Source organism: Canis lupus, chromosome 6 (assembly GCF_003254725.2).
Source record: "Canis lupus dingo isolate Sandy chromosome 6, ASM325472v2, whole genome shotgun sequence".
NCBI lineage: Eukaryota > Metazoa > Chordata > Mammalia > Carnivora > Canidae > Canis > Canis lupus.
This window is the reverse complement of record NC_064248.1, coordinates 62,046,178-62,064,733: the sequence shown is the minus strand read 5'-3', so window position 1 is coordinate 62,064,733 and position 18,556 is coordinate 62,046,178. Positions and strand designations below refer to the sequence as shown.

The 18,556-nt window shown below is 33.5% G+C and overlaps 1 protein-coding gene across 4 annotated transcripts in view; it reads right to left on the bottom strand.

The window, feature by feature from the left end:
* COL24A1 (collagen type XXIV alpha 1 chain) overlaps positions 1 to 18,556 on the bottom strand; it is a 387,744-nt gene that overhangs the window by 75,282 nt on the left and 293,906 nt on the right. For 3 of the 4 annotated variants that reach the window (XM_025417772.3, XM_025417774.3, XM_025417771.3), the window contains 5 exons: positions 17,737 to 17,844; positions 14,126 to 14,179; positions 13,816 to 13,869; positions 13,103 to 13,159; positions 3,528 to 3,581 (listed from right to left, as the gene is read on the bottom strand). In XM_025417772.3, the coding sequence (XP_025273557.3) occupies positions 3,528 to 3,581; positions 13,103 to 13,159; positions 13,816 to 13,869; positions 14,126 to 14,179; positions 17,737 to 17,844 (327 nt within the window). The remainder of the gene's footprint in view (positions 1 to 3,527; positions 3,582 to 13,102; positions 13,160 to 13,815; positions 13,870 to 14,125; positions 14,180 to 17,736; positions 17,845 to 18,556) is intronic. The other variant, XM_025417773.3, reaches the window with a different exon arrangement.

Below are 18,556 nucleotides of genomic sequence, written 5' to 3'. Positions count from 1 at the left end.
ATCTTTTTTTATACTGATTAAACGTTCTTATTCTGTATATCTTTACATGTGTTTTACACAGAAGTGGGGACTGTACCTTGGAGAGGTGTCCAGTATTAAATTCATGATACCTAGTTCTGCTCCTGGTCCATGGCAGACATCCAAATATATGATGAGTGACCAGAGATTTTATTATGCATAAGACATAAGATCTGTCATGTATAAAGATGCTTAATGAGTGTTTACTGATGACAATGAGCAAGACACATGACTTCTGTAATTCTCAGTTTCTTTAAAAGGAAAAAAGAACAAAGCATGGTGAAAAAGATTTTTAAAAATTTCTAATAGTTGATAAATGAATGGAAGTAAAAATTTGCACTAGCCATTCCATTTTTTAAAATTTATTTATTTATTTGAGAGAGAGAGGGGGAAAGAAAGAGTGTACACCTGCACATGAGTGGGGAGAGGGGCAGAGGAAGAGAATCCTTAAGCAGACTCCCTGTTGAGTACAGAGCCCAATGTGGGGCTTGATCTCATGACCCTGAGATCATGATCTGAGCTGAAACCAAGAGTGGGACACTAAACTGACTGAGCCATCCAGGCGCCCCCTATTCCATTTTTTTTATCCAATAGGATAATCATGAGTTCATGACTGTAATAAGAGAATTTGTAAATATAAAAATATTTTTAAAAAGTTGGTGATTATTCAGCCACAAAAGGCACAAAGTACTAATAATTCTACATGATGAATTTTGAAAACATTGTGTTAAATGAAATGAGCCAGACACAAAAAGCTATATATTATATGATTCCATTTATATGAAATGTCCAGAATAGATAATCAATAGAGACATAAAACCAAGTAATGATTGCCAAAGGCTAAGAGAAATACAGAGTGAGTGCTTAATGGGTAGGTGCTTCCTCTTTGGGGTGATAATCAATAGAGACATAAAACCAAGTAATGATTGCCAAAGGCTAAGAGAAATACAGAGTGAGTGCTTAATGGGTAGGTGCTTCCTCTTTGGGGTGATGAAAATGTTCTGGAACTATGTGTGATGGCTGCAAAATATTGAGAATGTCCTAAAATTCTCTTAATTGTATACTTTAAAATGGTTAAAATGAGCATGCCAGGGTGGCTCAGTCAGTCAAGTGTTTGCCTTTGACTCAGGTCATGATCTTAGGGTCCTGAGATGGAGCTCCAGGTTAGGTTCCCTGCTCAGTGGAGAGTCTGTTTCTCCCTCTCTCTGCCCCTCCCCCCTGCTCATGCACACACATGCCTCCTTGGCTCAAATAAATAAATAAAATCTTAAAAAAATAAAATGGTTAACATGGTAAATTTTATGTGTATTTTAACCTAATAAAAAGAAGGCTTGGTGATAATGCTAACCACCAGTTTCCTAGAGTGAAAGGATAATACGTACATTTTAAAACTATCGAAAAGCAAACATTTAAAAATTTCATCTGAGGCTATAACAGAATAATCTAACTCTAAAGCAAGCATCATTTCCCAGTATGAATCAAACTTGTGCTTGGGAAAACTTGGAAGGGGACAAGTGTGGATATTTCATGGCTTTCAGATATCTAAGCAATAAAACTATTGTGGCTGTCTGGCTTAAGATGGCTTGTTTAGAATAAAACCAGCAACAAATGATAAAAATGACCTCTAAAATCTAAGAACATAGGATAGAATAAGACACAAGGGAAGATGTGGGTCAAACTAATTCATGAAATATCCACAACTGAAAACTTCACCAGTATTTGTGGAATGAGGAAGGAGAAATAGATCCCACAGTGGGCCTATGAAGAAGTTCTCTGATGAAGGATTTCTGAGTAAGGCGTGTCTATAAAGAATAAGGCAGGCAGAGTTTTTCTTCTCCTAGCCAGATGAAGAGATTCTTTTCTTCTTTCAAAAGAATAGTTACCTGTTTGTTTGGCAGTAAATTTGCTGGTTTAGCTACCAAATGTTTTGTAGTTGTAGAGACCAAAAGAAGATATTGCAAGAACCCAATTTTCCTGAGAATGTGTGAAGGTATGCACAGCAAAAACTAAGAACTTTAAGATGCTTCTCAAATTATTCTGGAAGCAGTGGGTTGGCTTCTCAATCCAAAGGAAACCTAATTTTGAATAAATACAGTGGATTCCCTGGATTTAGAAACACATATAGACACAAATGTTATATAAATTTGAAACGGAATATATATATATGATGTTTTAAAATGTTTCTCTAAAAATAGAAGAAATGCAAGATGACCACCACAACTATTACAATCATTTAGAGCTACCTTCAACATTTGTTTCAAGGAGAATTTTAGGGAGTAAAAGCTGATTTTTCAGATTTCAGACTTGAAAAAATCAATTTATTAATGATAATTATCTACCTACAAGCTTATTTATTCAATCTAGCTATTTAAATCTTCATTTCAGATATGATTACTGAAATTTTATGGGAGGAATATATTGGATCAAATAACCAATCAATTCATTATTAAATATGAATTATGTTTATATGCATATTGTATACTATTATGTACAAAGCTCAGAACAAACATTGTAGAAGAGAGAAATCATATTCAAATTGGAGAGCTGAGATACTTCTGCACATTACAAATAATTAGCAAAAATATCCACAACAGAAGAGGGTAAAATATTTCTGTTGAATGACTTCTGTAAATAATAAATATAGGACTACAGAATAGGGAAAGATTCCTGTTAGGGTGAGTTGGGAAAAAAGGAGTTTGAACTAGATTATAAAGGATAGATAGGATTTATGTAAATAAAGATAAAATAATACTGTGAGTAGACACAGAATATTGTGAGCAAAGGAACATAATAGAAGCTATAGGAAGTGAGTTAGCAGATGACCATTTTGTTTAGCTACAGACACTGTAAACAGGAAGAGGACATGAGGCAAGAATACAGAATATCCGAAACACAAATGTGCTAATAAAAAATAATACAGTGAATTCTACACATGGTCTAATATAATTTTGGCTGATGAAGCTCTTCTCATAAAATCCTTCTAACAATGGAAAAGAATTGACAGAAGGCTTGAGAATATAATGACATTCATCCACCCATTTGACGACTCTTTAATGAATTCCTACTATACACCAGGAATATTATGTTCTAGAAATTAGGGGTATAATGATAAGAAAAAAAAAAAGCCAAAGAGTCTTGTTTTCATGGATCTTACTTTTTGGTAGAGGAAAATAGACAATAAACAAAGAAAAATGTACCAAAAAAGTAGTAAGATAATACAGGTAGCATTAAAATATGATATTAAATGATGGATAGAAAGGGCAGTGAGAGAAGGTCTTTCAGGAAGTAACATTTCAGCTGACATCTGAATGATGAGAAAAAAGCAGCAATGAGAGGAGATGAAGATGATTCTAGAAAGTTGGAACAGAAAGTACAAAGAGCTATGCTTGTTCTAATACCACAAGATATTACTAATAACTCAGTGATGCTTATTTTTATTTGAAACCAAACAAAATCACAAAGAATACTAATTCAATTTAGAAGCAAAATATTAAATTTGCTCTAATTACCTTATAGCCCTCTTCTCCAGGCTCTCCTCTCTCTCCTTGTTCCCCGATAATACCCTACAGAGACCACATGCAAAAATAATGTTTCACAGCTGGATCTAAGTATTTGTAAATACAGATAATATAGTTAGTGTGGAATATTTTTTCCAAAAATATGAAACCAAATGTATAATAATTTGCTTAGTTCCACTAAATAATTTCCAAAGATTGAATTTCAGTAGTACCAAGAGCATCATAAGCATGGAGTTATTTAAAGAGAATCTTATAATGATTCTGCTAGGAAAAATATCGAAGAAATGAAGTCCACTTTAAACAATATGAATTTTCAGATGAATAAAGTATATTAGGGACATTGGCAAAATAACCTGCATTTCTACTTAATGTTAAAATGATAGAAAAAAATTTAATCTGGATCATTCAGCCACATAATTAATTCCATTAATTAAAAGATTATATTTAGTACATTATTTATGTATTTTTTTGAAGTATAGTTGACATATGATATTATATTAGTTCAGGCATGCAATGTAGCGATTTGACATTTATACACATTATGAAATGATCACTAGAATAAGTCTGGTCACCATCTGTCACCATATGTAGTTATATTATTGACTATATTCACTATGCCGTACTTTCCATCCCATGACTTGTTTATTTTATCGCTGAAAGTTTGTACCACTTAATCCCCTTCACCTATTTTTCCCACCTCCCTATCTCATCCTCCTTGGACAGTTTGTTCTGTGAATTTATGAATCTGTTTGTTTGTTTTTTTTCTTCTAGACTCCACATATAAGTAAAATCATTCAGTATTATCTGTCTCTAACTTATTTCACTTAGCATAATGCCCGCTAGGTGCACCTATGTTGTCACAAAGAAGAGATTTCATTCCTTTTTATGGCTGAGTAATATCATATTGTATGTGTGTGTGTGTGTGTGTGTGTGTGTGTGTGTGTATAACCATCATTTTACCCATTCATCTCAGTGAACACTTAGATTGTTCCATATCTTGGCTATTGTAAATAATGCTACAATGAACATTTAGGTGTATGTATCTTTTTAAATTATATTTTTTAATTTTCTTCAGATATACACCAATAAGTCAAAGAGCTGGATCATACAATATTTTTAATTTTTAATTTTTTGAGGAATCTCCATACGTTTTAGATAGTGGCTACACCAATTTACATTCCTACAACAGTTCATGAGGGTTCCTTTTTTTTCCCACATCCTTGCCAACATCTGTTATTTCTTCTTTGTTGTTATTTTTGATACCAGCCATTCTGACAAGTGTGAGATTAAATCTCATTGTGGTTTTGATTTGCATTTCCTTGGTTAGTGATGTTGAACATCTTTTCATGTGTCTATTGGCCTTCTATATGTCTTCTTTGGAAAAATATCTATTCTGATCCTTTATCTATTTTTATTTATATTTAAAATTTTTTTAAAAGATTTATTTATTCATGAGAGGCACATAGGCAGAGACACAGATAGAGAGAGAAGCAGCCTCCCCGGGTGGAGCCTGATGTGGGACTCGATCCCCAGACCCGGGATCATGCCCTGAGCTGAATGCAGACACTCAACTGCTGAGTCACCCAGGCATTCCCCTTTACTCATTTTTTAAAAAATCATATTGTTTTATTTGAGTTCTTTATATGTTTTGGATATTAATCCCTTATTGGATATATCATTTGCAAATATCTTCTCTCATTTAGAGGGTTGCTTTTTTGGATTTTTTGATGGTTTCCTTTACTGTGAAAAAGCTTTTTTTTTTTTTTTTTTTTTAAAGCTTTTTAGTTTGATGTAATCCCAATTGCTTATTTTCGCTTTTGATGTCTTTGCCTGAGGAGACATATCCAAAAAAATATTGCTAAGACTGATATGCAAGAACTTACACCTGTTTTCTTTTGGAAGTTTTAGGATTTCAGGTCTTAATGTTTAGGCCTTTAATTCATTTTGTGTGTTTTTTTGCATGTATTGGAAAAAAAAGGTCCAATTTCATTCTTTTGCATGTAGCTGTCCAGTTTTCCTCAACATTATTTATTGAAAAAACTATCCTTTCCCCATTGTATATTCTTGCTTCATTAGTCAAGACTAATTGATCATAGAAGTATATATTTATTTCTGGGCTCTCTATTCTGTTCATTGATCTATGTATCTATTTTTGTGCCAGTACCATAATGTTTTGATAACCACACCTTTGTAGTAAGTACTGTTTGAATCAAGCAGCATGATATCTGCAGCTTTGTTCTTCTTTCTCAAGGTTGTTTTGGCTATTCAGGGTCTTCTCATTCCATACAAATTTTAGGATAATTTGTTCTAGTTTTGTGAAAAATCCTATTGAAATTTTGCTAGGAATTATATTGAATCTATAGGCTGCTTTGGATAGTATGAACATCTTAATATTGATTCTTCTAACTCATGAACATGGTATATCTTTCCATTTATTTTTGTCATTTTAATTTCTTTCATCAATGTCTTATAGTTTTGAGAATATAGGTCTTTCACCTCCTTGGTTAAACTTATTTCTAGAGATTTTATTATTTTTGGTTCAATTGTAAATGGGATTGTTTTCTTAATTTCTCTCTTTTTTTTTAAAAAAAGATTTTATTTGTTTATTTATTCATGAGAGACACGCAGAGAGAGAGGAAGAGACATAGGCAGAGAGAGAAGCAGGCTCCATGCAGGGAGCCAATGTGGGATTCAATACTGGGACTCCAGGATCATGTCCTGGGCTGAAGGCAGGTGCTCAACCACTGAGCCACCCAGGTGTCTCTTAATTTCTCTTTCTGATAATTTGTTATTATTGCATAGAAAAGCAACAGATTACTGCATATTAATTTTTTAACCTGAAATTTTACTCAGTTAATTTAGTAATTGTAATAGTTTTTTGATGAAATCTTTATTTTCCATTTATAGTATAGTGTCATTTGTAAATATTGACAATTTTACTTCTGTCTTACCAATGGGGATGCCTTTTCTTTCTTTTTTTCTCTGCTTGCTATGGTTAGTATTTCTAGTACTGTGAATACAAATGGTGAGAGTAAGCATAGTACTATTGTTCCTTATCTTACAGGAAGAGCTTTCAGCTTTTCACCATTCAGTATGATGTTTGTTGTGTGCTTCTCAAATATAGCCTAACTTATGTTAAGATATTTATTGAGAGTTTTCATCATAAGTGGATGTTGAATTTTGTCAAATGCTTTTTCTGCATCTATTGAAAGAATCATGATTTTTATCCTTTATTTTGTTAATGTGTGTATCAAATTGATTGATTTGAAATACTGAACCATCCTTGTATTTCTGAAGTAAATCTTACTTGATTGTGGTATATGATCCTTTTAATGTATTGCCGAATTCTGTTTGCTCATATTTTGTTTTTTTTTTGTTTTTGTTTTTTTTAAGATTTTATTTATTTAAAAAAAAAGATTTATTTATTTATTCATGAGAGACAGAGAGAGGCAGAGACACACAGGCAGAGGGAGAAGCAGGCCCCATGCAGGGACCCCGATGGGGGACTCGATCCCGGGACTCCAGGATCATGCCCCGAGCCAAAGGCAGATGCTCAACCACTGAGCCACAGAGGCGTCCCACATTTACCTCTTTTTTTTTTTTTAATTTATTTTTTATTGGTGTTCAATTTACTAACATACAGAATAACCCCTGGTGCCCGTCACCCATTCACTCCCACCTCCCGCCCTTCTCCCCTTCTACCACCCCTAGTTCATTTCCCAGAGTTTGTTTGCTCATATTTTGTTGAGGAGTTTTGCATCTATATTCTTGAATCTATGGTCTATGTTTATCTATGATATTGGCTTGTAATTTTTTTTGTACTGTCTTTATCTGGTTTTGGTATCAGGATAATGCTAACCTCATAGAATGAATTTGAAAGCATTCCTTCCTCTAATTTTTCTGGAATAGTTTGAGAAGTATAGGTATTAATGCTTCTTTAAATATTTGATAGAGGGCAGCCCGGGTGGCTCAGTGGTTTAGTGCCGCCTTCAGCCCAGGGCATGTCCTGAAGACCTGGGATTGAGTCCTGCATTGGGCTCCCTGTTGGAGTCTACTTCTCCCTCTGCCTGTGTCTCTGCCTCTCTCTCTCTCTCTGTGTCTCTCATGAATAAATAAATAAAATATTAAAAAAATAAATAATTTGATAGAATTTATCTGTGAAGCCATCTGGTCCCAGACATTGGTTTATTGGGAGATTTTGATTGCTGATTTATTTTCATTACCAGTAATCAATATGTTCAAATTTCCATTCCTTCTTGATTTAGTCTTGGAAGATTATACATGTTTAGGAATTGATACATTTCTTCTAGGTTGCCCAATTTGTTGGCATATAACTTTGTATTAGATGGAGGATGCTGTTTTTATTTTCATTTGGCTTCAGGTATTTTTTTTTAATTTTCTCTTTAATTTCTTCATTTACTCCTTGTTTGGTTAGTAGCATGTCGTTTAGCTTCCATGTGCCTGTGTGCTTTTCCAGTTTTTTTCTTGATATTTATCTCTAGTTGTATACCATTGTAATCAGAAAAGATGCTTGATATGATTTTAGCCTTCTAAACTTTATTAAGACTTGCTCTCTGGCCCAACATGTGATCTAACCTAGAGAATGTTCCGTGTGCACTTAAGAAGAATGAGCATTCTGTTTTTTTTTTTTTTTAAGACTTTATTTGACAGAGCGAGTGAGCACAAGTAGGCAGAATGAGAGGGAGAAACGGGTTCCCCATTGAGCAGAAAGCCCAACATGGGGCTCAATCCCAGGATGCTGATGCTGGGATCGTAACCTCAGCCAAAGGCTGACAACCAACTGACTGAGCCACCCAGGTGCCCCTTTTCTTTTCTGCTGTTTTTGAATGGAATGTTCTGTATATATCCATTAGGTCCCTCTGGTCCAACGTGTTATTTAAGGCAACTATTTCCTTATTGACTTTCTGTCTAAATGATCCATCCATATATGTAAGTAGAGTATTAAAGTGCCCTATTATTGCATTACTGTAGATTTCTCCCATTATGTCTATTAATATTTGCTTTATAAATTTAGGTGCTACAAGGTTTGGTGCATAGGTATTTACAATTATTATATTCTCTAGTTGAATTGATCCTTTTATCATTATGTAATGCCCTTTCTTATGTCTTCTTACAGTCTTTGTTTTAAAGTCTATTTTATCTAATATGAGTACGCTATCCAGGTATTTTTCATTTCCATTTGAATGGAATATTTCTTTTCCATTCTTTCACTTTCAATCCATGTGTGTTTTTAGGTATGAAGTGAGTATCTTATAGGCAGCACATCGATGGGTTTTCTTATCCACTCAGTCTTTTGATTGGAGCATTTGTCCACTTACATTTAAAGTAATCATTGGTAGGTATATACTTATTGCCATTTTGTTAATTGTTTTCTGGTTATGTTTGCAGTTCTTTTCTGTTCTTCTCTTGCTCTCTTCCCTTGTGATTTGATGGTTTTCTTTAGTGGTACATTTGGATTTCTTTCTCTTTATTTTTTGTGAATCTATCATAGGCTTATGGTTTGTGGTTTCCATGAGTTTCATATCAATGCCCTATGTACAGAGTAGTCTATTTTAAGTTGATAGTCATTTAAGTTCAAACACATTCTAAAAGTCCAACAATTTTATTCTCCTCTCCCCACGTTTTGTGTATTTGTTGTCATAATTTACATATTTTTATTTTGTGTATCCCTTAGTTAATTATTGTGGTTATAGTTGCTTTTACTATTTTTTAAGAGAGGGGAAGGGCAGAGGGAGAAAGGAGAGAAATAATCTTAAGCAAGCTCCACATCCAACATGAAGCCCAGTATAGGGCTTGAACTTGCAATCCTGAGATCATGACTTGAGCCAAAATCAAGAGTCAGATGCTTAACTGACTGAACCACCCAGGTGCACTGTTTTTACTACTGTTGTCTTTTAAGTTTCCCACCAGCTTTATAAATGGTGGATATGCTCTCTTTACTATATGTTTGCTTATACCAGTGAGACTTTTTCTTTAATAATTTTTAAATCTTTAGTTATGGTGTTTTCTTTTCCACTTAAAGAAGTCCCTTTAGCCTTTCTCAGAAGTCCAGTTTAGAGGTGATGAAATCCATTAATTTTCATTTGTCTAGGAAACTCCTTATCTCTTAATTCTCTATGATAATCTTGCCAGGGAGTGTATTCTTGGCCAGATTTTTTTCTTTCAGCACTTTGAGTATATCAGGCCACTCCTCTCTGGCCTGCAAAGTTTCTGCTGAAATATCAGCTGATGACCTTATGGGTGTTACTGAGTATGTAACCAGTTGCTTTACTCTTGCTGTTTTAAGATTCTCTCTTTATATTTAATTTTTGACATCTTTATTTTCTGTTGGTGTGGATCTCTTTGGGTTCATCTTTTTTGGAGCTCTCTTTGCATCTTGCAGCTGGATGTTGGTTTCCTTCCCCAGTTCAGGGATGTTTTCATCTATTATTTCTTCCTTTTGTCTTGTTACACTCTATTTATTAAAGTTTATTTTATAAGACTTATATTATATGCTTAATATTTTCCCAGAGGCCTCAAACTATCTTCTTTTCTTAAACCTTTTTTCCTTTTTGGTATTCAGTTTGGATGACTTCTACTACCTTGTTTTTCCAGATTACTGATCTGTCTGTATCCTTTAATCTGCCATTATTCCATCTAGTGTATTTTTTCATTGCAGTTATTGTATTCTTCAATTCTTATTGGATCTTTTTAATACTTTCTATCTCTTTGTTGAAGTTCTCACTGTTCATCTATTCTCTCGAGTTTGGTGAGCATCTTTATGATCACTACTTTGAATCCTTTATGGGCAAATTGCTTATCTCTGTAATTTGGTTCTTTTTCTGATGCTTTATCTTGTTTTTTTGGAACATATTCCTCTGTCTCTTTGTTAGGCCTGACTTACTGTGTTTGTTTCTATGTATTAAGTAGATCAGCTATGTCTCATGGTCTTGATGGAGTGATCTCATATGTAAGGTGTTGTTTGGGCCTAAGAAGCACATTCCCCCCCAGTCACTAGAACAAGGTACTCGAGGGGTGCCTGGTGTAGGCTGTCTGTGCCCTCCTGTTGTGGCTTGGCCACAGCTGTTGCTTCCATGCTGGTGAGCAGTGCTGCCCCTGGCCCAGATGGCTGCAATGATTGGCCACATTGCTGGGGGCATATTGGTGTGGGTAGGGCAGTGCCTGGTATGGCTGGTTGTGAGGTCAAACTGAATTTGACCTGAATTATTTCCATATTTCCAGGCATACTGAATGGGTGGGCCTTGCCCTTTGTCCTTGTCAGGAGCCACATTGGAGGGATGCTGGTCCAGGCTAAAGCCACTTGTTTGGTGTGTTGGGACAGGAGCTACTTTGGAGAATGCCAGTCCTGGCTAAGGATATCTGCTGGTGTGGCAGGCTGGGAGCTACTTTGGAAGACACTGTTTAATGTTCTTTTTAAAAGTATTTAATAGCTGGGGCATCTAGGTTACTCAGTTGTTTCAGTGTCTGACTCTTGATTTTGGCTCAGGTCACAACTACAGGGTCATGAGACTCAGCCCCGTGTGGGGCTCTGCACTCAACCCTTCACTGCACTTGAGATTTTCTCTCCCTTTGCTGCTGCCCTTCTCCTACTCTCTTTCTCTCTCTCAATAAAAAAAGTTTTTTTTTTTAAAGCATCTAATAGCTAATCCTACTTTACCATTATCAAAAATTCCACTGTTTATTCCTTAATCTATGGATTTTTAATTTTTAAAAAAGATTTATTTATTTATTTATTTTGAGTCTGAGAGAGAAAGAGAGAAAGAGCATGCATGAGTAGGCAGGGGAGGGGGAAGAAGGAGGCAGAGGGAGAGGGAGAGAAGTAAACTCTCCACTGAGGCAGAAGCCTGACAGTGGGGCTTGATCTCATGACCTTGAGATAATGGCTCGAGCCAAAATCAAGAGTTGGGACACTTAACCAACTGAGCACCCAGGCATTCCTGAACTTTTGTTCAGGAATATAAATTAACCTAATAAAATTGTATTTATTTATTTTAATCCTTCATGTAGTACCTAACTAATAAATTTACACTTTTAACTTTTTCAAGACATACCTAATATAAAATCTTTGGTATGATTTTAAACTGTTAAAAATTTTCATATATTTTTATGATATATGAGAAAGCAATTTTTGCATATGAGACCTACTGTCTGAAAAGAAACTCAAATTGAAATGTTTGGCAAAACCATAAAATTGATAATGGATCACTAATTGATAAATTTTAACTTATTCCTATGTGAATAAAGGTATTTCACATAATTTAAGACAATAATCTCCGACTCTGCTTTAATGATTTAGAATGTTCTTGGTTTAAGTTTCATACCTGTCTTATGTCTACCAGATAAAATGATGCTTTTTATATTAGACTTTTAAGATATTTATTACATTTCAGTGACATTGTTTAATCTTGGCAAAGTTTTTGCATTATTTCCATATTTTCTCCCCCAGAGCTTTAGAGAGACTAGAGCATATTTGATAAAAATCTTATATATCTTATATATTCTTATAGATAAGTATTCCTCTGTATGAGATGGCTTAATTTAATCAGAATAATTCCAAAATCCTTCCTATTTCTAAAACAAAAGATAACTTTCAAACATTTCCAAAGAGACAGATCAAAATATCAGAAAAGACTACAAAATGTGATTCTTCTGCTTTAGGATTTTTTTTTTTATAAAAAAAATTATATGGAAAATGGAAAATTTAACCAATTACATTTATTTTTATGAACTGAACACTTTTGTTCTACCTATTTAATTTACAAATGTCCTTTAAGATTGTTTTAGTCAATCATGAACATAAAGGTGGTTATTCAGATAATCAAAACTACAATAGCTACTTTTCAAAATGGTGTTCATAGCTCTTAAAATGCTGAATTAGGAGAACAGGTCAGTGATCTTTAAAGAGTATTGGTTATAATAGCTGGCTAGATAAGTTTTAAAATCATTTGATAACTATGTAGATTACTATAAAAAAGTATACAGATCAGATTTTTTTAACACTTAGAAATAAATCTGGGGATCCCTGGGTGGCGCAGTGGTTTAGCGCCTGCCTTTGGCCCAGGGCGCGATCCTGGAGACCCGGGATCGAATCCCACGTCAGGCTCCCGGTGCATGGAGCCTGCTTCTCCCTCTGCCTGTGTCTCTGCCTTTCTCTCTCTCTCTCTGTGACTATCATAAATAAATAAAAATTAAAAAAAAAAAAAAAAAAAAAAGAAATAAATCTGAATTTGATAATTAAAGAAACATCTGTCTTAAACTGTCTAAGGTATATAGTTTTTGATAATATCTGCAAAAAGTTGTTATAATACATTTAATGCTGAAAATTAGATTTGGAAATTCATTGTATTAAACTATGTATCATGCTAAGGATCTTAACCTGGATATAAATAAATTTCACATTTAGTTTATATAACTATAAATAGTACATGCCTATAAAATCATGTTATGAAACTAACAAAACTCCTTGAAAAGATGTGATTGGTGCTGTAAATTTATTATATATATTTTATCTTGAAACATCAAAATAATTTTAGAAAAAGACCTACTGGTTCACCTCGAGGCCCAGGTGGTCCTAGTACTGTGCTATCTTCTCCTGGATAACCCTATAATGAAGATAATAATTTTTTTTTTGAAGATAATAATTTAAAACAAAATCAAATTAATAAAATTACCTTTGAAATACACAGGCTATTATTGTCTAATATGTTATGAAATATACAATATTTATCTTATCTAAATGGAAAGCTTTTACCTACAAAACTTAGCATAGGATATTTTCTACAATTGTGATTCCTATAGGTTCTAAGAAGTGTCAATCTGCTTAAATTACATAAAAAGCAGTTTAGGAATTTGCTCAAAATTTCAGTTTTCCAATGATATTGCAAATCTACAGGAGTCCTCTTATAGTTATTCTTAACCTATAAAATATTTTACTATAAATATATTAGTCATTTAATCTATAGTCTCATAATTGCTTTCAGTAGGTAATTAATTTTACTTTCACAAAGCTTTACAGATTGCAAAGTGCTTTAGCATGTATTATTTCATGAATATCTTGAAACAACCAATCCAATCAAAGACATTTTGATGACTTATTTACATTTTTGTCTCTTGTTATTTATCTTCTAGAATTTATAATACTTCTCAAGTTGAAAAGTATTTCTTTTATTCTTTGAAAATGTTTCCATGCATACTTTCAGAAAGAACATAAGTATTTAATATTTAACTTTAGGATTGAAAAGTCAATATACACACATACCTTTTCTCCTTTAGGTCCTGGCAACCCAGGAAGTCCTGGTTGACCCTGATGACCCTAACAAAAGGACAAGTAAGTAGACATTCTACATATCATTTGTCCATATTCCACCTAATACCACCAAGGCCATACTATTAGATATTGCACTATTCTGAAAGAAAAATAAGATTTATTCTCTAGGGGGTTGAGGTCTAAATATATTAGAAGAGTTTATCAGTGAGATTTTATTTTGATTTGCATAATTGGTATGACATCTTTATAAAATCACTTTCATGTAAATACATATTTAAAATTTCCAATTAGAAATGATTACCCTATATCCTGGAATTCCTGGTTCTCCATCAGGTCCAATCAATCCTAAATGTCCCTAAAATACAAAGTAAATATTAGAGAGAAAATAGACAACTGTTTAAATCATTACTCTTATTATTTATTTGTTTATTTATTTATTTATTTATTTAGTACTCTTATTATTTAAAATTTAGACTTTTTTTAGGTATAATGTTTTACCTAGTCTGAAATGGGAGAACAAAAATTTCTAACTTTTGTCTTATTTTTCTTCTGAACCACAAAATCCACCCCAAAAAATGTTTCTGTAGTCTATGCCTGGTATGAATATTCTTAATTTAAGAAAAATATTTTCAGTTGCTAGAATCCTATATTTTTCTAGTAAACTCTTGGCAATGTAGATTGCATCTGTCAAAGTTTATGGTAGACGTGCATCACTAAATATTAGGATACAGCCTGATAGTTTTTGATATTGTCACTATGGGATCAAGGAGAACATATTTATTGATAATTCAGATGCTTTTTTTTTTTTAAAGATTTTATTTATTTATTTGACAGCAAGAGTGAGTGAAAGAGAGGGAAAGAGAGAGAACACGGGCAGAAGGAAGGGGCAGAGAAAAAGGAGAAGCAGATTCCCCATTGAGCAGGGAACCTGATACAGGACTGGATCCCAGGACCCTGAGATTATCACCTGAGCCAAAGGCAGACGCTTAACTGACTGAGCTATCCAGGTACCTGATAGCTTCAGATGCTCTGATGAACAGTTTCAGCTCTAGTTAAAAGTGTTAAAAATAGAGATGGTCGACAATTTATGTGCAATAATCACCCTATTGCTTTTCTTATCAATATTTTGCAGATGAGGATACTATATAAATTAAGGGCTAATTAGTAAATGCCCCTAAAGTACTGAAAATGTGACTCAGACAATTGAAAAGAGCAAAACTAAAAATCCTAAAAATGTCTTATCTTTCATACTATCAGAAAGTTTCCACATCAACTCTCCTATTTGAGTTTGAAACTAAATAGGAAATAAGAAAATTAAGGCACAGACTAGGTATATGCCTAACCAAATATCAGACTAACCAGAAGTTCTAAATATGATAATTTACCCAAAGAACCCATGAGAACACCTATCATTAAAGTGGATATAAAGTAAAAATATAAAACTAAATGTCTTAAACAGCATCAAAGAAAAGATCTAATGGAAAAAAGGACTGCATTATAAATCATAAAATCCATAAGAAACTAACAATAAACCTAAAAAGATATAGGTAAGAACAGAATGAAGGAAATAACAAAACTTTATTAAAGGATGTATAAGAAGATATAAGCAAATAGAAAGACATATATTGCTTCTATACAGAAAGAGTCAATATTAAAGGAAACTGAAGAGCTGATTTCAAAGTTCACATGGAAGAGAGAATTATAGTAAGAGCTGAACTTTTTAGAGAAATGAATTATGGAGTACTTGCTCTTACAGGTCTCAAAAAATACTATAATAGTATAATAATTTAAATAGTATGGTATTGGACCTACGGATAGACTAACAGATTGATAGAAGAAAACAGAGAGAATGAAAACAGGCCAATAAATATTTGAGAGTTTCATTTATGGTAAGGGTGGAATTTCAGAAAAGTGGGAAACAGATTGACTATTTATTAAATGATTTTGAAACCACTGAATATCAATTTAGAAAAGAGAAAAATCAGTTCTTTATAATTTATTTCATATCAAAAAATAAACTTGATAGGGGTGAAAATAAAGCTATAAAAGTATTAGAAGAAGGATATGGAAGAGTATTTTTGTATACTTTAGGTAGGAAAGGCATTTCTAATGAAGAAATAAACCTAGAACTGTAATGTAAAAACCTGAAAAATTGGACTACATAATTAACCCTCTGTCCAGCAAAAGATATCACAAATAATATTAAAAGATAAATGATAGCAAGGGAAATCTATTTGTAATATATTTTATAACATCTTTAACAAAATACATTACCTAAAATATGTTAAGGTGTTATTGCAAGTCAATAAGAAAAAGACAACAACCTAATATAACTCATGTAAAGTGCACATGAAAAGGCAATTCCAGGGATGCCTGGATGGCTCAGCAGTTGAGTGTCTGCCTTCAGCTCAGGGCATGATCCTGGGGTCCTGGGATCGAGTCCTGCATTAGGCTCCCTGCAGGAGCATGAATATGTAACATGGAGCCTGCTCTCCCTCTGCCTCTCTGCCTCTCTCATGAATAAATAAATAAAATCGTAAAGAGAAAGGAAGAAATAAATAAATAAATGGTAATTTCCAAAAAATATTCAAATTACTTAATTGTAATTAGGGAAATGTAAATAGAAAGAAAATGAGATGCACTTTTTCATTTATCAGATTGCCAAATATCAAAAGGGTTAATATGAAGTATTGGTGGTGGGAGTGTGAATTTAATGAAACCTTTTGGAAAAGTTAGATATGTATCAATGTTTAAAAAGTAAATATTCTTTTTAGACAAAATCCAAAGTAGGAGCCTACTTTGATGGCAAGACTCTCAATTAGTTCTCATGTTTATTAAAAATTAATCACATTGCATAAAGTTTTTAAACATATAAACCAAAAGCAGAAACATATTAATAATTTAAATAAAAGAAAGTAAGAAAGACCTGAAGTAGTAAGATGAGTATGTAACATGAGCCAGAGACAAACTTTTCTTAGCAGACGGATTATGCAATGCTCTCAAGAAGGCCTTGGTGAAAAGCCTAGCATCTGTGACTTTTTTTTTTTTTTTTTTTTTATTTATGATAGGCACAAAGAGAGAGAGAGGCAGAGACACAGGCAGAGGGAGAAGCATGCTCCATGCACCAGGAGCCCGACGTGGGATTCGATCCCGGGTCTCCAGGATCGCGCCCTGGGCCAAAGGCAGGCGCTAAACCACTGAGCCACCCAGGGATCCCGCATCTGTGACTTTTAAAGAAGAGGAGGAAATATACATGCATACAAGCTTATGAAACAGTGAAAACACTAAACACTATATCTCAAATATTCTGCATCTCTCATGCTGGGACTTTCTGAACAGCTCCAAATATTTTAGCGATAAAATTTTGCTATTATAGGTTCAGAAGTATTATGCTGCCCTTGTTTCCAACATCATATAAAGTTCATGCAAAAGATTAAATATTCGATGTTACGGATATTGATCACAGCTGGTTAGGTAAAAAAAAAAAAAAACTCTAGATAAGCATGTGGAGTCCAAGCTTATAACGAAAACTCATTTTTAAATAAACCTAATTTTCAAAGCAATTTGCCAATCCCAAAAGTATAGTTTTATATAGATATTAAATTATAAGTGCAAGGCATATAAACTTTCTTAGGTGAGGAGTTATAATTTGATTTTTTAAAAAACTTCATTTCATATTTTATTTCCATTTTGAGTTTTTTTCCCCTTTCCCTTTTCCATGTCCAGAAACCACTAAGCCATTTAAGTACTGTGGAATGCTTACAATTCTCCACAGCCCATGGAGGTAGATTATTTTCAATGGAACTATTGCTTTCTCTGTAAAATTAATCAAGGGATGAAACTTTAAGGACATGGATACATTTCTTTTCCATCCACAGTGAACTCAGGTCTGGAAACAAATCAAATACTAACCACAGCACCTCTAGTTCCTCTGGCACCCTTAGGACCACTTTCCCCAATTTGTCCAGGAGCACCTCTGTTTCCAATTTCTCCTGTGGGCCCTATTTGTCCTTTGTCACCCTGTGGATGTCATTAGCAAGAGAGAAAAGTGAGAAAAAAACAAATTTTCACTTAGATGAATTAACTATATCATATACCTGAATGACCCCAGAGGATATTCTGTGAGCATCATCACTGACAATAATAACATACCATAACCATCTATGTTATCCTAAAGATATAACTAAAAATAATTTAGGGAAAGAACATTAAAAAAATAGTTTTGGCAAAGCAAGCAGGTAGATCTGGTGTTCATGTTGAGTTAAAAATAACCAAGTTTCTTATTTTGAAATTTGTTATGTATGTATGTTTGCATGCATGCATGTATTTCTTGTTATCACGAGAAAATATAGGTCCTATGAGAGGCCTGTTTCTATAGAGAACGTCAATGCCACAAAGATCTATTTAATGCAAAAAGTTTCCACTGTATGGTTCTGTATATTCAAATTCATCCCTTATTGGTTTGGAGTCTTTAAAAATCCATAACATTTTTAAAATCGATAATATTTTAATATCATTTTACATCCTTCTAAAAACTAGTTACCCTCTGTTTCCCATCAAGCTGACTATCATTCTCTGCCACCAAAATACAGCTGCTTTCATTCAACTTTAAGTGCTATAATTCATTTTCTGAAAGTGGGAACCAATCTGTTCTGTTATTGATAATCAAGTAAATACAAAGGAAGACTAGACTGTGATCACAGGAAGTTTTTGGTATTCAAAATAACTCCCA